The sequence below is a fragment of the Podarcis bocagei genome, assembly GCF_964188305.1.
Source record: "Podarcis bocagei genome assembly, chromosome: 4".
Taxonomy (NCBI): domain Eukaryota; kingdom Metazoa; phylum Chordata; class Lepidosauria; order Squamata; family Lacertidae; genus Podarcis; species Podarcis bocagei.
This window is the reverse complement of record NC_138128.1, coordinates 55,671,854-55,692,164: the sequence shown is the minus strand read 5'-3', so window position 1 is coordinate 55,692,164 and position 20,311 is coordinate 55,671,854. Positions and strand designations below refer to the sequence as shown.

Genomic DNA, 20,311 nt, shown 5'->3' with positions numbered 1-20,311 from the left:
CTTTCTAGTTGATGTTGATATTTGAATTTGGCTGCATTTGGAAACTTTCCTCCTCTATGACTATTAAAGATAAACTATTAAAGATTACATAGAAAATCTTGATTGGAAACTTTATTGAAATAGCTACCTTTTTTAGGCTGGGGTTGCATGTGGGAAGGAAAGCTTTTCTGGCACAGTTCTTCCATGTGTTTACTTTTTTTAGACTCGTTAGTTTGATGCCAAATGACTGCACTGCTGTTAATCATGAAGGAAGCAGATTGGCTGGCATACTTTGTTTACAAGTTCTGCCATGTTCAGCATTATTCTGGCTTACATTTTCTTCATTATTTACTCTCCCCCCACTCTATGTGTGGCCTTTATTGCTCAGTTTAACTTAAATATTTGAACATTCTATTTACCTGGGAGCAAGTTGCGCTTTGTACAGTATTATTTTGGGCAGTATTATGTATCAGGAGGAGGTACATAGCTATACGTAGCTATGGGGGGTAGTGAACACCAGTGTCTTCCCAACCACACATGTCACCTACAAATGAAAAGCAGTAGCAGCTATTATGTTCCTTTCCTCTTTAAATAGACACATATCTGAGAGGGTTCTGAAGAAACTAGCAAAGAAAGACTTCTTCTGCTCATGTTCTCTTCCTTTGAGTCATTCTGTACCCAAGGGTAATGTTTATAGAAATAGCAATTGCTTCCCTACAAATACATCCACAACTCCTTCACAGATATGTGCTTTATTTTGTGTTGTTACTAAGGATTTGTGGAGGCTAGATTAGTTGCCATGAACCTTACAACCCTTGGTTGTTGTACAATGATTTCGCTCAAGGCTTGAACTTTCAGCATTGATTTAGGAGAGGGAATGAAGGAGCAAAACTTTCTCCATTAAATACACTGAAACATCCTGTGAAAATGAGATGGGGAAGGAAGACCATGAAGTTCTGGATGGGCACTGTGAAAGAATGGATGGAGAATCAGCAACTATTACTACCGGGCATGGAATGAGTATTTGCTCTCGAGCAGCAGCAGACACACCAGGTTTATTTAGAGATTATTATTTTCTGCTACCTTCGTGGTAGCATGGATGACCGAGATGTGCAAGATTAGCCGTGTTAAAATAGTATTTGAATGTGGAATGACTAGCCCTGTGGCTGCAGTTGTACACAGCCACTTGTACTACTTTGGGGAAATTTGTTCATTCAGCTGTCCAATCATCAAGCTTCTTAGTGCGATCTTAAAATCTGGATTTAGATGGCTGTTTCCACCATGGGGTGTGTGGGAGGATGTCCATGCACAATTATGCCATCTGAAATTTTGTTTGCAAATGTGATTGCTTCAGAGCTAATTACATGTACACATCTTTGAGCCAGATATAGAAGGATGAGAGGGCATCAGATGCAAAGTGAAGACGTCAAAGTTGCACCAAAGATTATTTATTTAGCCCAATACATTTCAAGTCTTAAGAGCCTTTTTTCAGGGGCAAAAATCATTTTAGTTCAAATGATAACTAAAGCTCTCTCTCATATCATATCAAAGTTGTCCCTGAGGAACAACCGTAATATTTGAAATGGGTTCAATGACTCATTTTCTGTGCACTTTTTAAGTTCCAGTTCTATTCATTGGGGAGTAGGTTGCATGCAGAGACCCTTCTGATTCCTGGATCCAGCAAGTGTCAAAATTTATGCAAGGATACAAATTCCTGGAATAGCCAGACTAGCTTCCTAGTGAGGTGATAACCTGGGTTATGGGCCATTAAGGGAACAAATGAAGTGGCTCTGTGCTAGATATCAAAAGGATTGACACCCCCCCTCAACTGGCTGGTAATTTAAGGCTAGAGCTGAGAGTGAAGTTAGGAGGTGGAAGCAAGGCAGCAGGCTGGGAAGCCAGAAAGACAGGGTAATGCTTGATCTTTCTTTGAATCTAAGGTTGTGGATATGGGGAAGCAAGCCCCTCTTGGGCTGTTAATGCTGTGAAGCCCTCCATCATAGGCTCAGGTCATATACATGTGTAAACAAACCGTACATCATAAAGACACCCAAGTACCCTCTGTACCTCATTGCAAAGGAAGCACGAACCCTGGGTAAGCGCCTGGAAACCCCTGGAATCTTGCACTGCTCAGAGATTGGAGTGGTGAGCAAAAGTGGTGTCTTATTTAAGTGACACTCCAGAATCACATTCGTGCCAACGTATGAATATGTCTCCATAAGTTTCAATATCAAGCTGTGCCGTCTGTAATTAAATCAACAAAAACTTTCACTGATTAAGCTGCTGATTAAGACTTGGCAGCCCTAAGTCAGAATGCTTGTGTGATTGCAGGTTGCTGTCAGTTAAGACAGCAAGCTCTTTATTTTAGCTAAAAATTGCAATGTCTGAATCACATTCTTTTGAAAATACATGGATTTATGCTGCAGAAAGTAATTCATTGCCAAATGGAACAGCACCATCTACTGATTACTTCAAAGAATTAAATGGACATAAAATTTGACAGGTGACAATGTGGTACTAATTTCTCAATTTTAACATAGTGTCACTCTATTACATTCTCCTTTTATGCATGTTATATTCTAGGAGAACTCTCCTTAGAGTTGTACAAGACACCAATAACTATGTTATCCAAAGGACTAGACACTATCTCTTTTTCAGAATATTCTCGGTTGCAAAAATATTGGCCAAAAATCCCCCCCCCCTAATAATAATGGAAAAACCCTCCCTCCTGACAGTTTCAGACTGTCATATTTCTCTTACACGCTTGGGAAGTTTTTATGAGTACATTTTACAAATTAAATTGCTCCTTCCTTCCTTCCTCTCTCCCTCCCTATCCTTTAAACAGAAAGCAAAAAAGGCACACTTACTAGAATATGCTGCCACATTCTCTTACTGTGAATGCCTTGCTTTGGGGTGAGTGTTCAGATCATTGAAAGATGAACTCCTTGGAAGACAAGCCAGGTTTAATGGATTTTATTTGGGAGAAAAGAGGAAACAGGCAGAGGGCCTTCTCGGTAGTGGCGCCCGCCCTGTGGAATGCCCTCCAATAGGATGTCAAAGAGATAAACAACTATCTGACGTTCAGAAGACATCTGAAGGCAGCCCTAAAGTTTTTAATGACTGATGTTTTAATGTATTTTTAATCTTGTTGGAAGCTGCCCAGAGTGACTGGGGAAACCCAGTCAGATGGGCGGGGTACAAAACATCACCATCATCACCATCATCATCATCTAACACCAAGCTAAGCTTGTTTGTTAATATAGCACTACTTATGATAGGAGCATCTTCTTACACACAAACCTCTGAAACCTCTTAATCGTATGCCTAACCCAAGCTATCTTCTCTTTACCCTGGGGCCAATCCTACTGACTGCTTCAAATGACAAATTGCAAGGCTCTTCCCCCCACATCCTTCCCTTCCAATGTCCCTTTACCTCAAAGCAATGTCCAATGTACCTTTACCTCCCTGCTTCCCATGCAGCCTTGCTCCTGCTCTGTTCCCTGCAGCCGATTCAATTTAAAAACGCCCGTCATTCACTTTCTCACATAAGTGACATTCATGAATGTTGTTCTTAGCTTCACTTGTAAAACAGCCGTAGTGATTTGTGTGTTTGATTGTGACTAACGCAGTTCAGGCCTGCATCTACCTGTGATCTGCCAAGGCAAACTCAGCCAGCCAGCCAAGTGTGATGTCCTACCATATGCTTGAGACAGCTGCCTTGATTTTGTGGTCCCACGCTGCCAAACGGAACTAGCATGTTTGATCAGCTCTCGCTGGCCAACATCCATAGCTGGTGTGCTGCGTTCAACTTGGTAAGTTGCAAGTCATGTAGGACTGTCATTGTTGATTAAACAATATCAAGCAGCATTCAAGCAGCCAACCAGATTTCTATGTTTTTGTAGTCAATGAGCATTGCAGATCAAAGCTAGCATATTCTCCACATCACAATGATTGACAAGTAGAACCCTTCAATCTTCTGTTGAGTGTGTAGAGTAGGAAGGGAGGGCATATTCAAGTAACAGTTCCTCATTAAATCGTATTTCAAAAGTGTGACAAAGTAAGTTGTTCATGTCCATTCTTGCCCTGGTCAGGGAAATTTCAGAAGGTCTGTTATCTTGGAAGTGAATGAATAGGATTTTCCTTTTCTTGCCTGCTCTAATGCCCTCGCTGCTGCTGCTGCTGCAAGCCTTTTACAGTGTGCTCCTATGTATCTACTCAGAAGTGAGTCTCATTAAGTTCAATTCCCAGGTAAATGTTTACAGGGACTGGAAGCTTATTGCCACTACCATCAACAGAAGTAACAACTGAAATTTAAATTACCTTATATAACGCTTCCCCCAAAGAATCCTGGAAACTGTAGTTGATCCCCTCACAGAGCTAGAGTTCCCAGAACCCTTGACAAATTCCAGTTCCCTGGGTTATTTGGAGAAAGCCATGTGCTGTAAATGTGCTTTAACTGTATTGTGTGGCTGTGACCTGTATTTCTTCACATGTTCCTGGCCTGAGCATTAGCACTCCAAATAGTTTTTAGGACTAACACTGCTGTTAGGCAAAGGTGTAGCATGGGCCCGGGGCGGGGGGGGGGGGAGAGCGCAGCCCCAGACACACAATTTTCAGGGTGTGTGAACCAGTTGCAGGGATCTCTGTCCCACCGTGCCTGCTTCTGGGGGCTCTGGGCCCTGGAGCTTGGCCTTGCCTTGCCAGCACGTCCCGAGCCCCCTCACTGAATGGCCCCCTGGCCAGTGTTCAGGGGGATGTTCCTGCCAAAGGGCATGTCGACTGGTCAGGCTGCCCCTCGCATGGGCAGGCAGGTGGCACAGCGCAGCCCCGTGAGCCCACAGGTTTGTATAGACTCTGAGCAAGTAACTCAAGATGCTTCAGGCAAACAAGCCAAGCCACACAGTGGAAGGAAAAGCCAGAAATGTCCCACATCATTGCTGTTTTGATCTGGTGGGGAAAAAAATCTTCCTGACTCCATACCTGATCATTTGTCAAATTCTAAGTGTGAACAAAGCCCATGTGCTAAAACATCTCAAGCGAAATATACTGGAAACATCTCCATGCCCACTAATATCCTATACTTTTTGATGCCCCAGAAGAAGTGTGTGTGTGTGTGTGTGTGTGTGTGTGTGTGCGTCTGTGTGAAAAACTCTTTGTGCGTATTGGGGCAGTGTGCTTCCTGACCTCAATATCTTTGTATAAATTGATCTGCTGAATAAAGTTGTTGCCTTTGCCTTGATCACTCTTGCAAGGATATTTCAAAATGTTAACATCTCTAGCAGTTAAAAACCTTCTTTTGTTTTTGTTCTGAATTTGACAACGTTCAACTTACAGTAATTAGTTCCTGTGCTCACTTTCCAGTAAATCATGCTGGCTATTATGTGTAAATTTGGGTTATGGGGAGGGGGAACCTCCATTAGATTTACTAAGGAAGTTATTATCCATATTTTAAAACATTTTTCCTACCCATAAATTGATTGTCGTCCACTTCAGATGTAATGTTCCTGCTTTGTATTTTACTGGAAAAGAAATCAATGAACAACTGGCTCTGATTTGTGTTTTTATAAAGTCCCTCAGAGATGGTAATAGACTAAGTAAACAGACTGCCTGTAAATGACAGTACAGCAACCCCTGCAAAGGATTAAGCAAATTATTTCCATTTTAGGATTGGCCTTTCTTTCTTTCTTTTGCTGCATGTCATGTTTAAACCTTTTAAGTATTTTCCATTTGGGAGAATATCTGTGTATCTTTTACAAAACATGAACAAAATCTCTTTGAACTCGAGTTTCCAACCCTAAGGAATCTTGTTATTTTTGGAGTTATCATCAGGTCCTGGGCAAAGGCAGAAAGGAAATGATAATTCTTTGTAGCTGGGCCAACAATGCTGTAAGCTTAAAAATCCTACCGTTGTATTCTGAACCTTGGATAAAGCAGTAATCTGAGGCCTCCCTAAAATGTACACAGCAGTGATGCAATTTGCTGAGTAGATAGGTAGCCGTGTTGGTCTGCCATAGTCAAAATAAAAAAATTCCTTCCAGTAGCACCTTAAAGACCAACTAAGTTAGTTCTTGGTATGAGCTTTCGTGTGCATGCACACTTCTTCAGATACACACTTCTGAAGAAGTGTGCATGCACACGAAAGCTCATACCAAGAACTAACTTAGTTTGCAATTTGCTGAGTACGGCATTTATATAGATATATATTTTACAAATGGTTGCATTTGTTGTTTTGATTCTCTTCCAATTTCTGAAAAAACAAAATAAAACACCTTTTAATGTAAAAGTTGAACAAGAGCCTCAGATAACTGGCAACTGATGTACAGCATTTCAGAAGATCTCTCTGGCATAACGTACGTGTGTGTGTGTGTGTGTGTGTGTGTGTGTGTAATTTCAAGCCTGTTATACAGTGTTGGAGCCTGTTGAGCCTCTGCCTCCACTCCCTCTCACCTGTGCTGTTTCCTTTTGGAATCTGGAGTGTCTTAAAGGGCCAGCCTTCTGGGCTGCAGATGGGTCCTTGTTCTGCACCCTGACCTTCCACTCCCTGCACCATTAGACTGGTGATGTAGTGTGGAACTCGTTTGATTTCTCAGGTGCTGGAGAAGATACCCATCAGGGTCTTCCAGTTCAGTGGACTCTGATACTGTTGGATTTGGTTCAACTTGCCCCTGCCTGCCAGCGACCACCTGATCGCTCAGAACCAGGAATTCAGACTGCCTATTCTGCCAGTAATACTATAGTCTCTGATTCTGTGTTCTGGTCACCAGTGGACCCCAGGGTCATGACCTCAAGCCAGCTCTGTACTGTGTTTTTGTGCAGCAGAGAGAGAAAGAGAAAGAGGCAACAAATTTATTCATCTTAGCACTGAGGTTCAAAGAAGTTCAAAGAGAGAGAGTAATCTTAGCACAAGAGAGTATGTAGTGAGCCAGATAATTTAAAGGGTGGGAAATATATACTGGAGACAGAAAGTCTACTTTATATTGAGTCAGATCATTGATGTACAGTAGACGCTGAATGGCAGAGAAATCTGTCCCTGCCTTACCTTGAGATGGCCAGGATTGAACCTGGACCTTTGGAATGCTAGGCATTTGTTCCACCACTGACTTATAAATAATTGTATCCAGTGTAGCACCAAGTCAGGACAAAGCAAAGGTTTATGTGTGTGCAATGGGACTTTCCCCCATCTCCCTCCTCCCCTGTGTGACCCCAAATATTTTCTAAGGGTCATCCCAAACCCCCAGAGCCGACTTATGGAGGGCATGCATGGGGGAGGAAGGGAGGGAAGGTCCCATTGCATAAACAGAGATCCTTGCATCATTGGATACCACCCAGTTTCTCCTTGAACTGGGGCAGTCTGATCTTCCGCACCTCCCGTGTGAATCTGCCTATGAGTCACGTGGCCCCTAAAGGAGGAAATGATAGGATATTTCACTATGTAGGATTGATGGCAAGAAATAGACAGCAGGTGGCACTCCTGTTCTATGCTGTAGTTAGAGACCTGTAATAATGGCAGTGGGCTGTGTGAGAATGCAAATGGGGGGGGGGCAGGGAAGGCACGTTTACCTCTGTTTGTAGTACAGTGGTACCTCGGGTTACATACGCTTCAGGTTACAGACTGCACTAACCTGGAAATAGTGCTTCAGGTTAAGAACTTTGCTTCAGGATGAGAACAGAAATCGTGCTCCGGCGGCGCAGCAGCAGCAGGAGGCCCCATTAGCTAAAGTGGTGCTTCAGGTTAAGAACAGTTTCAGGTTAAGAATGGACCTCCGGAACGAATTAAGTACGTAAGCCGAGGTACCACTGTATGTTGTTGCTGAGTTATTCTCAGCAATACACAGGAACAAAAAGGTTATGTTGGGACTGGCAGTACGTTTTAAGGAGAAATTGCCATTTCCATTTTATTTTTAACGAATGTAAAATATGTAGTTTCATTTTTAAAAAGCAAGCAAGCAAACAAACAAACAAACAAATTATTCTTATTCTGGGCCTGTATAGCTATCCTCCCGCTGGCTTACACCACTTCCAGGAGACTTTTCCTTCAATGGACAACAACATTGACCACACTGGTCACACAAGGTTTACTGCTATTCACAGAATCATAGAATGGTAGAGTTGGAAGGGACACCGAGAAACCATCTATTCTAGACCATCCCTCTGCAATGCAGGAATCCTGCCCACAGCCATCCCTGGGTGGGGTCATATCACCAACTTTCTGGTTAACAGCCAGGTGCATTGCCCCACAGGAGGGCCATTCTTTCTCCTCTCTGTTTCCCTCGTAGGCAGATGACTGATCTGATCCTTATGAATGTAGTTGCTAGCTACACATTCTTAAAAACCTGAGGCCCTAATGCAACCTAATGCCATCCTATTAGCAGCTGGGAGGGAGCCATATTGAATGAAAAAGCGGGACTTACTTCTGAGTGAAAACAGATAAGATTGTGCTGTGCAAAGTGATGTTTCTATTTAGAAGGTCCTAAGGTGGTGGTGGACTGGATCTGGCCGGCCAGCCAGATTGTTATCCTCACCCAAGTGCCAAGTTTGATATGTGGGTGGAGCCAGATGACACCACAATGACATCATGCAAGATACCTGGTGCAGGGGCAGGTAGGCATGGCCAATGGGGTCTCATGGGCCAAATTAGGGCCATGGGCCAGAGGTTCTCCAGCCCTGCTCAAAGGTGAAATTATTTATTTATTTAATTTAACCCCCCCCCCAAAAAAAATATAAGACTATGGTTTGTATCCATTAGTGACTTTCCCTTACTGGAAATGGCAGGAAGGTTGCAGTAAACAGGAGGAGAATCGGTTAAAAGCAGAGGTGCCCCGACGTGTTAGAAAAAGAGCACTTTCTTCTTCGGCAAAGCTATCACTGCTTTATTGATTTATCTCTTTATTACATTGTATGTCCCACCTTTTCTCCAAAGAACTTGAGGTAGCATGCATGCCACTCCCTCCCTCCGTATTACCTGTACAGCAACCCTGTGAGGTAGTTTAGTCTGAGAGACTGCGACTGGCTCAAGGTCACTCAGTGAGCCTCATGGCCAAGTGGGGATTTGAACCCTGACCCCCCCCCCACGCCCTAGTCTGACACCCTAACCACTATGCTGCATACGTTTTTAGTCCTTCCTCCTCCCAATGGAATCCTGGGAGCTGTAGTCCTGGGCCCCTTGCCAAACAGGGCAATGAAATGGAGGACTCTGGGCAGCCTGACAGGATGCAGCTTGCTTGTCCCTGCTCCATCCTCAGTAGCACACAACCAATGACCATCACCTGACAGATATGGCTCAACCTACAGGGGCAGCATGGAGACAGAGGAAGAAGGAGGAAGCTCACAACCAGGGCTGCCGTGCTTTGGACTGGTTGTAAGTTGTAAGTAGGTGAGGGAGGCTGAGGGTAGGCTGAGGTTGGTGGGGCAGTGCCCCACATGCCCTACTAGACCCCCCGCCTCTGTATTTGAGCTGCCTAGGGATGCCAATTCTAACAAAAAGCCAACAGTGTTGTTTCTGCTGCTTCTGCTTTTGGGAGAGGTTTAACATGTGTCTGTTCCTCTCTGAATATCGCAACCCACATAACTCTCCCTTTCCTTGCGTCGAAGCATTTGTAATTCGTTTCCTCTACAACAGTCCGCAATGATTTCCTAGCCCAGAAGCACAAAGAGGTACGAATGTAATCAGAGGGGATCTATGTTTCTATTTTTAAACAAGTGATTACACTGTCGGCATGTGACCCATCTGGGCTGAGACACTTGCGTGCTCCAAGTAGCCTCCACCCTCTAAGTCAACCTGCATTGCTAAATGAGCGCCATCTGCTTCGGCATTAGCTATCTAATAAAGGCAAAGGGATGTGCGAAAGGGGGGTGGTGGTGGAGAGAACAGCGAGACTAGGATTAAAGGCTTGGTGGCAAAGTGAGATTTGGGAGGTGGTGGTGATGGGGAGAGGAACGAAATCTCCTTCTTCCCATAAGATAGTATTATATACCTAACAGATCAGGTATTTACAGTGTAAAGTTACGGTGTAGAACACAGGTTACGGTGTAGAACATGGGTAGGCAAACTAAGCCCCGGGGGCCGGATCGTCTTCTAAATCCGGCCCATGGACAATTCAGAAATCAAAATGTTTTTACATAAGTAGAATGTTTTTATTTAAAATGCATCTCTGGGTTATTTGTGGGGCATAGGAATTGGTTCATATTTTTTTCAAAACATAGTCTGGCCCCCCACAAGGTCTGAGGGACAGTAGACCAGCCCCCTGCTGAAAAAGTTTGCTGACCTCTTGTGTAGAAGCTTGTATGCATCCTGCCAAAATGTGTCAGTGCAGACTGCCACAGGTGGGATCAGAGATGGAGAAGCCCATGCAAAGCTGCTCTGTTGTGCAGTGTTGACAGTGCTGTTGCTAGGCAGCCCTCTGCCTCCAAGTGCGAGCAAGGTCAGGAGGGCAAGGATGTCATAATCAGGATGAAGCTTGCACTTAAGTTTCTGCCTCCTCCTGTTTCATTTTCATGTCTTGCATCCTGTTGTGTCTGCTCAGATGTCCTTCAAGTGTACTGTCATTCCTTTGCTGTGCAGAAGGACTAGCACATCCCAAAGGTGAGGTTTACTGTGCTACTCAAAGGGAGCATATGCCTTGTGACGCAAACACGATCTCAGAACCTAGGCAAGTTCATATGCAGCAATAGGGTCTTAAAGTCTTTAACCTAAGCTGTATAGGACGGCCTTATTTAGGGAAAGTTACTAGAATAGAAGACCTTTGAGTCCCTTCCACCTTGGTATGTTGCTTCAAGAGTCCCTTGCTGATCAAAAAGGCCACCTTTTTTCTAAGAAAAGCAACATGGTATATGACATTGTTTTTATGGCGAGAGGGAAAAACCCATTTTGCACTATGCACAAAAATAGCAGCATCTGTTTGGCTTTTCTTTCTTTTCCCTGCAGGCCTTTATGACTCCAGGAACTTGATGTTTTGATTCACACCAGCGTTTTAACACTTCCTCTGAGAAAGAAATGCCTTGGACAGTGATCTATTACTGCCTAATGCACTGGACAAAGTATTGAGGTGCTTTTTCAGACCTACTTTCAGAATCTTTCCCTGGTGAGGGTAAATTTGATGTCGCCTCAGGCTACAGACAAACAGACAAAGAGAGTGAAACAAAGCCTATGTATAAGTCCAACACTATTTATTTAAAGGGACAGATCTCATCTTAACACTTACATGAACAGAACAACCCAGGCCTTATCGAACAAGAGTAAATCCTGTGTTAAAGGAGAAGTTTTGCATCAAGCTGCCTTTTGACATTTACTCTCCACCCTGTGCAAGTAAAAGTGATGAGATATAATTGAGGAGGGTTGGGGAAACCATTGGTTCATGATCCCAGCATGCTTACCCTCAGCGCTGTGCTGATTATTGCTTCACTATTGCTTCATGTTTTCCCAGTTCTTCCCCAAAGGATCGCAGCTGTTGCAAATGTACATATTCCCCCCATTGGCCATTTTATCAAGCTGAGAGACAGTGACTGGTCCAAGACTTTCCAGTGAATTTCATGGCTGATTTCCTTAGTTCCAACCTGACACTCCCTATATTCTGTGCCATACTGGCTCTGATTCACATGGTATGGTGAATCATATGGAAACAGACTCAGTCCTTCTATGAGGCAAGATGAGCCTCTTGGCTCAGGCGGCAGATCAAGAGAGACGGCTAGTGTGTAGAAATCACTATAAGTTGGTGATTGGCTGAGCGCCCATTTCATTTTATTTTTTGTTGACTCGTTCATCTCTGGCTCACCTCCACTCAGCACCCGATTGGCATTTGCCTTTCTTTGCCATTCATTTTTATTTAAGTCACCTGACAGGGGCACTATTAACATACCCTTCAGGTACTACACCTGTTCATTGATTTTGGAATACATCGGTGTGAAGTGCTTAGGCTGCTTTCTGAGGGTACTGGTGTGATCAGTCCTGCAGCTGCTCTGTCTCAAGGGCTTTGGCAAAATGGTCCTTCAGTCATCTATGATTTAAAGAGAAGATGGTTTGCATGTGTTGTTGCCTGGCAGTTACAATGCAAGCTTTTCAGATTAAGGGCCCTGGACTGAGGAGCCATCTTGCAGTGGAATAAAAATGTGATTAATGCAAATAAAAAGTATATTTAGGTGCCTTGGGGTTGCAATTTTCAAATTATAGAAGTTTTCTTGGGGATAAGAATGTTCCCAGATTGGGGATAAACCTCTGACTCTTTGCAGCTTTGGGGTTTTATTTTGCTTTTGATGCCATATTAGCTATTTAATGTGGCTTTACTGGGGTGCCCAGGGGTGCCAACTTGGATAAAATATTTTTTTGGGGGGGCAGGTAAGCCCTACCCCACATAATTAATCACATGATACAGTGTGCACACACCATTTGAATGGCAATGCCCATCAGCTGTTTGTAGGTTTTATTCAACCCTCATAATTCAAGCTTTGAGAAAATGTTCCATACAGTTAACCGTTCTCTTGGCTTTGCCCTCCTGCACAGAACATGGTTGCCGCTCTATATGTTGCAGAAATCTGCATTTCCTTTCATCTGAGGATAAAAGAATTGAAATAAGAACACTAATGATAACCTTTCATGTTAAACAGGATACGTAGCTTTACTGCAGAGACAGAAATGCATTTCCTGCCCTCCTCACTGTGTAGTAATGGCAAGGTACAGCAGAGCGTGTGGGATTATAAGTGAGCACTCGCTGCAGACTCCGATTTCAAGCTCCTGGGAACAGAGCCCAAACCTCTGATTAAAGTGGGACCCCGCCATCTTCCTTCCCACCAGGCCTCTGCATAAGTGACACCTTCTCAGGGACTCCATCACAGTCTCATTAAGAACAACGAGCAATTTTGATGGAAAGATGCAGGTTGCTCAACACAGTGAGGCGTCAGGTTTTTGGGTGGGGGGGGGGAAGAAGGATTGGAAATGTGTTTCGATGAGGAAAGGTAACAATTATAATAACAGGTTTGGGATCTGCAGGCTTCATTTTCTGTGCTGACAGTAAGTGCTGCATTTGTAAAGAGGCCCGGGTGAAGCCTCTTAGTTTATAATAGGCCTCCTCACATAAAAAGCAGCGGCGTCAACTGCAGCTATTTTGTGGAGCAATTAATTATTCCTCCGAATCAGATGACAACCGTGAGCAGTATCATTAGCACCTAGATCCCCAGCTTTACAAGACAGAAATAATAATTCCTTGTGTCACATGTGGAATTAGCCCGACTCCTGCTGCTGCTGTTTTTCTTTCTCCTCAGCTGTGTAAAGGACCTTCTGTCACAAAGCAGACTTCACACAAGTTGTCCCCTTGGGGACTGAGGCAATGTGTCACCGTGAACTTCTGCAAGGTCTCGCCTATATAAGATGTGGCCGCTTCTGATCTGATGAGGGAAACTGTTAAGAGCACCACCATCCCAAGAACAGGCACCAAGAGCTACAGGCATAGGGAAGGGCAATTTAGGGTTGTTGCTTTTAAAAGACTCTGTGAAATCATGGCCCTAGAAAAGACAGCTGCTAGGCTCTCATTGGATTCTATTCAGTAATTTTGGGTGTGTGCTAAATTTGTAGTTATATACCTCAAAAAAGGTGAACATATAACATCGCAGTACCAAATTTAAATAGCACAGGATCCATACAGTCATCTTCTTATGATAGCATAAGATCAAACGATCTAGAGCAGGCATGTCCAACTTTCAAGAGACTGTGATCTACTCCCACTATTAAAAAACTGGCAGTGATATACCCGTTGGATTGACTAAAGTTCTTGAGCCAAAGTTGTTGAGCTGGGAGCACAAGTGTCCATGTGTTTGCTAGTGCTTTCCCATCACAATCAGTGTGCTTTTCTAGAAGTGTGAACAATGTTACGTGTAGTTTGAAGACTTCCAGGGTGGAGCATTTACCAATGAGAAGAATGCAAAACTTAGCTTTTGTACATACAAGGGTCTGCACATCAGAGTACAGTATTCATTTTAGGGCATTGACCGACGGGCAGTAAAACAGTTCAAGAAACAATGTATTAATTCTGGCTGGAAGCACCCAGATTATGGGTGTGCAAAGGGTCTGTGCTTCCTTCTGGCCCAGAAATTTGGTCAGTATCCTTATCTAAGGTTGTCAGATCGACCTTTGCACAGAAAAGTGGCCTCTTAATTGAAGAAAAAATAGAGTTTAATATTAAGGCACGTTGCCTTCTCTTAATAAGCGGAACTGCAGAAGAAGAAAAAAGTCCTCCCCAACTGCTTGACTTTTCTTTGCATTTTTTATTTTTACTAACTCCTGTTTAACACACACACACACACACACACACACACACACACACACACACACACTATACAGTATACCTTTTGACCTGTGGGTTAACAGGCTCACATGCCGGCATTATCTCACATTTAGCATAAGCTCATAAATGCTTTGCTAAGCTTCGTGACTTAAGAGCAAGCATCTCAAAGAATCAATGTTCATTGATGTCATTCTGGGGACACCAGTTGCTCTGCTTGCGTACATAGCCTGCTGTTGATCCTCTGTAATTGTCATCACATCGGCGCTTGCATCAGGTCTGGCGCAATTTGACGGCAGTGGGGAATTTAACACCAGAAGGCAGAGCTTTCGTAATCCCTGCAAATGCCCCCACACCTAAAATCCATTTGCGTTGGTGACTTGGCATTGCCGTGTTGCCACTGAGGGCTGGCAGCTTATAAACGCAGCATTAAGGGCCACAGCATTTCAGATTCACAGGCGGTTCAGAGAGCTACACACACCAGCAGCCTCTCAACAGCTACCTAGTGAAGCACCCACGCAGCAACTCGGCCTCAGCCTATCAAATGGTTTTTAAATGACTGAAAGGCCAGAGAGAGAGAGAGAGGGAACTTGTTTGGCATTTCAAAGTTTGCAAAAGTGCTGAGATGGAGCAAAGAGATTCGAAAATGCACCCAGCGGCCAGCCTTCTGAAAGACCGTACAATGTTTTGCCACAATGAAAAGCCAACTGATGCAGGGCAATGCCATCTTTCAAGGAGTCGGTCTTGGCGGCGGAGGCGGTCAAATAGTTTCACCATCTGCACCTTACCAAGCATCCCGGAATATCCAGGCTTCCAGGATGTTAAGGTAGGTATCCAGAGATGTTTCTGCAAGAATGTGCAAGCTTTACACAGCAATCCCTTGTTGTCACTCCATAAAAGAGGGGACCTGGGAGATCATCAAGAGCTTGTGCAAGAGGTTTCTTCTGTATTAAATCAGTTTTGATACAATTAATAGTGTTGATCAGCTGTTTTCATTTTTTTCATCGCCCAGAGAACATTGCTATAGACTCACAAATATAATTCATCAAACACGTGGCCAATCATATTATAGTGGTGGCCACTCTGGGAACACCAAGACTGCAATTTTGTTAGTTAACTAGTATGCAATATATAAATACTAATCACAGATGGCTTTATTGGTAGTTGATGGGGGACGTATCTAGGGCAGTGGTTGGTAGCAATCGTTTGGTCAACCAAAGGCAAAGGAGAGAATGAGTAGCTGTCTAAAACCCCCACATTGTGCTATTCTTTGTCCTGGAATCGAGAGGAAGATCGTGAAAAAAGTTAGGAAGGGGCTTTTCACGAGGAAGCGCCATTTAATGACTGAACTCCCACTGGAGCCCTTTTGAGACAAATAATCCATGGTGCATAACTCCATATGGGGCAGGTTGGGGAGTGGAAGCCAGTTCATGTGGCAGGCCCTACATTCATCATGCACATGCTCAGTAGACTGCATGAATAAAATGGTGTAATTGGGAAGCCTAGTTACTGTTGCTGTGCCACTTTTTGGTCCTGAGACAAAGCGGCACTTTCTAGGTGTGGGATGAATGCACTGCCTGAATGGTTTGCCACATGAACAAAGAGCAATGCGGCACACACATTGCAGCAGTTGTTTCTGCTGTGGGTTGAGATCAGCAAGCCGGAATCTGATTTGCACTCAGATGAATTATGCAGGTGATTAGCACAATCTGGACTAAAAAAGACCCCCCCCCCCAAAAAGAAAGAAAAATATTCACCCCGCTCTACACTGAAGGACAATGTGAATCAACTCTCACAGACATTCTGATTAGGGGTACATTTTGATTGCTTCTGCTTTACTTTAAAGTGGCTTCTTCAAAGAGCCGCAATCAAGGAATTCCTGCGTAGATGTTGCTTAAATGTGAATATAGATAACAAATCTGGGATACTTCCCATCACCACCACTGAATACTATTTTAAAAGAAAAAGGATGAAGGCTTTACTGTTGCTGTATATGCCGTGTGCATTTTATTTTCATTTCATTTTTATTCTGAAGATTTATATGTTGTGCAACCCATTTACTAGTGTCACTGCCTAGCCTTGGTGGTTAAAAAAAACCACATTACCCATTTTATATGATATTTTTCCTTGAGAAGGAAATAATCAATCACAGGTGGCTTAAAATTGTCTCAACCCATTTACTAGTGTAACCAGCTAGCCTTGGTTTTTGAAAAACATGATCCGTTTTGTGTGACTGCTCCTTGAGAAGGAAATAATCAATCTCGGGTTAAAATTGGCTATGTCGCAGTTATTGTCCTTATGTTATCCAATATTTTGGGTGACTCATCTGCCACTACACATTTTGATGACTCTCTAAAGAGACAAATGCTGTATATCTGTAGTGGAATGCAGCACGACAATATAAGAAACTGGAAGAATAGAGGGGTACCATAATAGGCCTGCAACTGCAAATATCTTGGGATATTTTGGAGCATTTATAAAAGCCCTTTTAATATTAGTTTTGGCTCTAGCCTTTGAAGGAGTAAGCTGCTTATACTAAAACAAGCAAAACACCTAAATACATACATACAGATATCTGTTCAAGCTGGCCTTTAAAGAGTATTTTGACAGAAAGGTTAGCTACTACTAGCTTAGTTCATGCACAGCATAAATCCTAAACACATTTACTGAAAAGCAGTAAATATATTTGGCTGTCCACCTGAGCTCTTTTAAGTGTACACCTAAAAATTTAAAATGTGAGTACAACAGACACATTCTTTTCAAATATGAGTAAACAGATTCTTCAAATAGCCAAGACTGGCTGTCAGCTATACACATGGCTTTTCTGCCTTGTGCATTGATTTAAAGATTTTTACCCTGCTTTTTAGCCAAAACAGCTCCCAGAGTGTTTTGCAAGGCCACTAGTATCACAGTTCCTGCCTGTGGGGCTACTGTATAAAATACATCATGGCACACAAGGGAAAAGGTATGGGGAAGGAGGAGGGTGGAAAACATGTCCAGGAGCCTTATAACAACCATCTAGGATGAAAACAGTCCAGATAGTCTGCAGAGTGGCAGCTGCTGAGTGACTTTTGAGGGAGGGATAAAGCTGCCTGGTTTCTCAGCAGCGGTGATAGAATAGCACTCTTTCACCTTCCCTCCCAGCCCCCACAATACTGGCAGAAAGTTAGCAAGTACACAGCTGGTAGCTTGGAGAATATGCAAAGCAATATTTATATATTCAATATAATCACATCAAAATGTAAATCAGCTATTCTGATCAATGCCAGATTATTTTTTTTACTGAGTCGGAATACATTCTTTGTTTTGCTATTTTTAACTTCAAGTATCAGTGTAATTAGTTTCCAAGGCAGCAAGCACCTTAGCAATACAGAATCAGAAAAATAACGCACTTCATGCGCTTTTATAATATTAGATGGTAATAAATGCCATAGAAGTCCTTGAATCTCAAGGTAGCTACCTTAGTTACAATAACATTCAACTGTTAGCTAAACTAGAATTTATTTTTCTAGGGGAGAGGAGGGGGGCGGAATATCTGGATGTCTTCAAGTAGGCATGTCTGCATTCCTTTAAAACAACAAATGAGTTTAAGTCTGCAGCGAAGTGCTTAAATTCCAGTAGTTCAATGGCATTCAAGGGAGGCTATTTTCCTCTGGATTACGCTCTTTGTCTTTCAGTGAAATTTTGCAACTCTTTGGTCACAATTCAGCTAAAACTGACCATGCTGAAGTCCAGTTTACTTCAACGGGAGAGTTAAGCATGTGCTCACATTTTACTGAGCCATACGCTTTGTGTTGATAACAATTTACAGTACTGTGTTTATTTATGTCATTGCCAATAGGGATGGGGTAAGAAATCCTGAGCCTTCTTCCCCTCCCCGCTTATTCCCCCAAACACTTCTGCTTGCAGTGTTTGGCACACAAATGTATACACACACACACACACACACACACACACACACACACACACACACACCAGTTATGGCAAGTATACATATAAATCATGTTCGAAGTGACCGTTTTTATGATCCCACTGACAAATAATAGCCAAGGCCAGCATCAGAGATTGGCAGCATTGGGCAGCTGCCAAGGCCCATGTCTAAGCTGGGGAACCAATGGCAATGTCCAGAGCCACAGGCCCAACTGCTTCTCTTCCTTGCTGTTGCAAGAAGGTGAGAAGAGACCTGCTGGATCAGGCCAAAACATCCTGTCTCCCACAGTGGGAAACCCGTAAGCAGAACATAAGCGCAGTGGCCCTTTCCCACCATTTTACGCCAACAACCATTTGTCAAAGGCACGTTGCCTCTGACCCCAGTCTTGTTGACTTCATTCGTAAATCCATGCATCGTGTAAGTTGTCCCATGTGGGTTAGTAGGTTGGTCTGCCTGACTGGAATGACTCAAAGTTGGCGGGTGAGACTGTTGAGGGTGGATTCACGGGAGCCTGTTTGTTAAGGATAAAATTCAATTAGCAACACAATGCCCTTCTTAACCCACACTTTTTCCTTTTCTTCCAAAACAGAATAATTATTCCAGAGGTTCCAACTCTTGCTTCACACTGCTGGATCTGGGAAGAACAAGATTTGAAAACCCACCAAACAGAACCTCTGATGGTCAAGTCAGAAACCTGGGTAACTCGGCAGTCCACTTCGCTAAAGGGCACAGTAAAACCAAAAGCAGTGTTTGTGACCAATCTTTGCAAGATTATTTCAGTGAGAGACTTCTGAAGCTTAGAAACTATGAAACAAAAACGTCAAACGGGAAGGTAAAAGTCTATCTTAATGAGAACCAGAATCCCAGCTACACCAGCAAGGGACTAAGGCGGAGAAGCACCTGTAGTGCCATGATACAGGCGAACCACATGAAATTGACAGAAAAATCCCGTGAGTCAGTGGATCCAGTCAATGAATACATAGCAATTTGCAGCAACGACCACAGCGACACTCAGAATATTGAAGATTGCTCTCAGAGAAGGAGCTATTTAGAAAGTTTGACTTTGAGCATCAATGGTCCCCTAGAAATGCTTGTGCGAAGGACATAATTTTGGATCATTCAAGCATATATTATAAAGAACAATTTTCCACTACCTTTCAATAAAGGCACAATGACATTTCTTATGCTACATGATAGATAAATTATTTGGACCTTGGGACAATTGTACAGCTTCCCATGATCAGGTGGGAATATTTAAATTGCAGTCTGGAATAGTATATATAGGATTGGCTCAAAACTTAGTCATGCTTATCATAAGCCCAATGAAGTCATTCCTTTTCACTGGATCTACTCTACGCATGACTAACCAAGTCAACTAAAAAATAAGTCCTATTGAATTCAATGGGGCTTATTCCCAGATATGAAGGGTTAGGATTGTTATGTGCAGCATTTATGTGACAGAAGCATCAAGTTTTCCCTTGGCAGATGTCAAGGTGAAGAGTGTATTTTAAAGATATGAAGTTACCACTTGTTGAAATCAAGTAATTTATATTACTTATTTAAAACATTTGTATGCCACTTTTAGTTTGCCAATATCCCAAAATATTTTTGTGTGTCAGCAGCACTATAGAATTGAGATGGTGGTGGTAATGATATTACACACATGAGATATTGTATGTTTGGTTTAGATAATAAATTCATTGTGACACTGATTGGTCCCTCTTATATTCATGTGACTTTTAGAGCTTAGATATGGTCACTTTGTAACATGTGCATAGTAAGCTCGCTCCATTTAACCCTGGTGCAGTCACGTTGTGTTTTTAGTGCTTGAGATCTACCCATTGCCAACAGGGTCTGAAGACCAAAAGGTTGCAGCTGGTACAAAAAATTCTGCCGCGGAAGGAAAAGTGAACATGTGCTGTGAACTGGAAGCCTTAAATATGAACCAAGCCTGTGTACACCAAGCATCATCTTACTACTACAAGTATTCTTGGGGGAGGGGGGGACTCATAAAGGTAGATGATACATACTACCATATGGCAGCAGCATTCTGCAATCTGGTTCCCTCCAGATATTTTGGATGACAACTTCCTGAAGCTGATAGGCGTTGTCATCCAAAAGAACTGGAGAG

At 43.0% G+C, this 20,311-nt stretch overlaps 1 protein-coding gene across 2 annotated transcripts; it reads left to right on the top strand.

The window, feature by feature from the left end:
• Positions 1–3,104: 3,104 nt before the first annotated feature.
• Positions 3,105–19,890, top strand: LOC308586430 (uncharacterized protein). 2 transcript variants are annotated; one of them, XM_081193089.1, is made up of 3 exons: positions 3,105–3,791; positions 10,904–15,075; positions 18,770–19,890. In XM_081193089.1, exons 2-3 carry the CDS (start codon positions 14,875–14,877, stop codon positions 19,286–19,288), a joined length of 720 nt encoding a protein of 239 aa, XP_081049215.1. In that variant the 5' UTR covers positions 3,105–3,791; positions 10,904–14,874; the 3' UTR covers positions 19,289–19,890. The 2 variants fall into 2 exon arrangements, with proteins under 2 accessions (XP_081049215.1, XP_081049214.1); XM_081193088.1 differs by lacking the exon at positions 3,105–3,791 and adding an exon at positions 10,141–10,561.
• Positions 19,891–20,311: the final 421 nt, after the last annotated feature.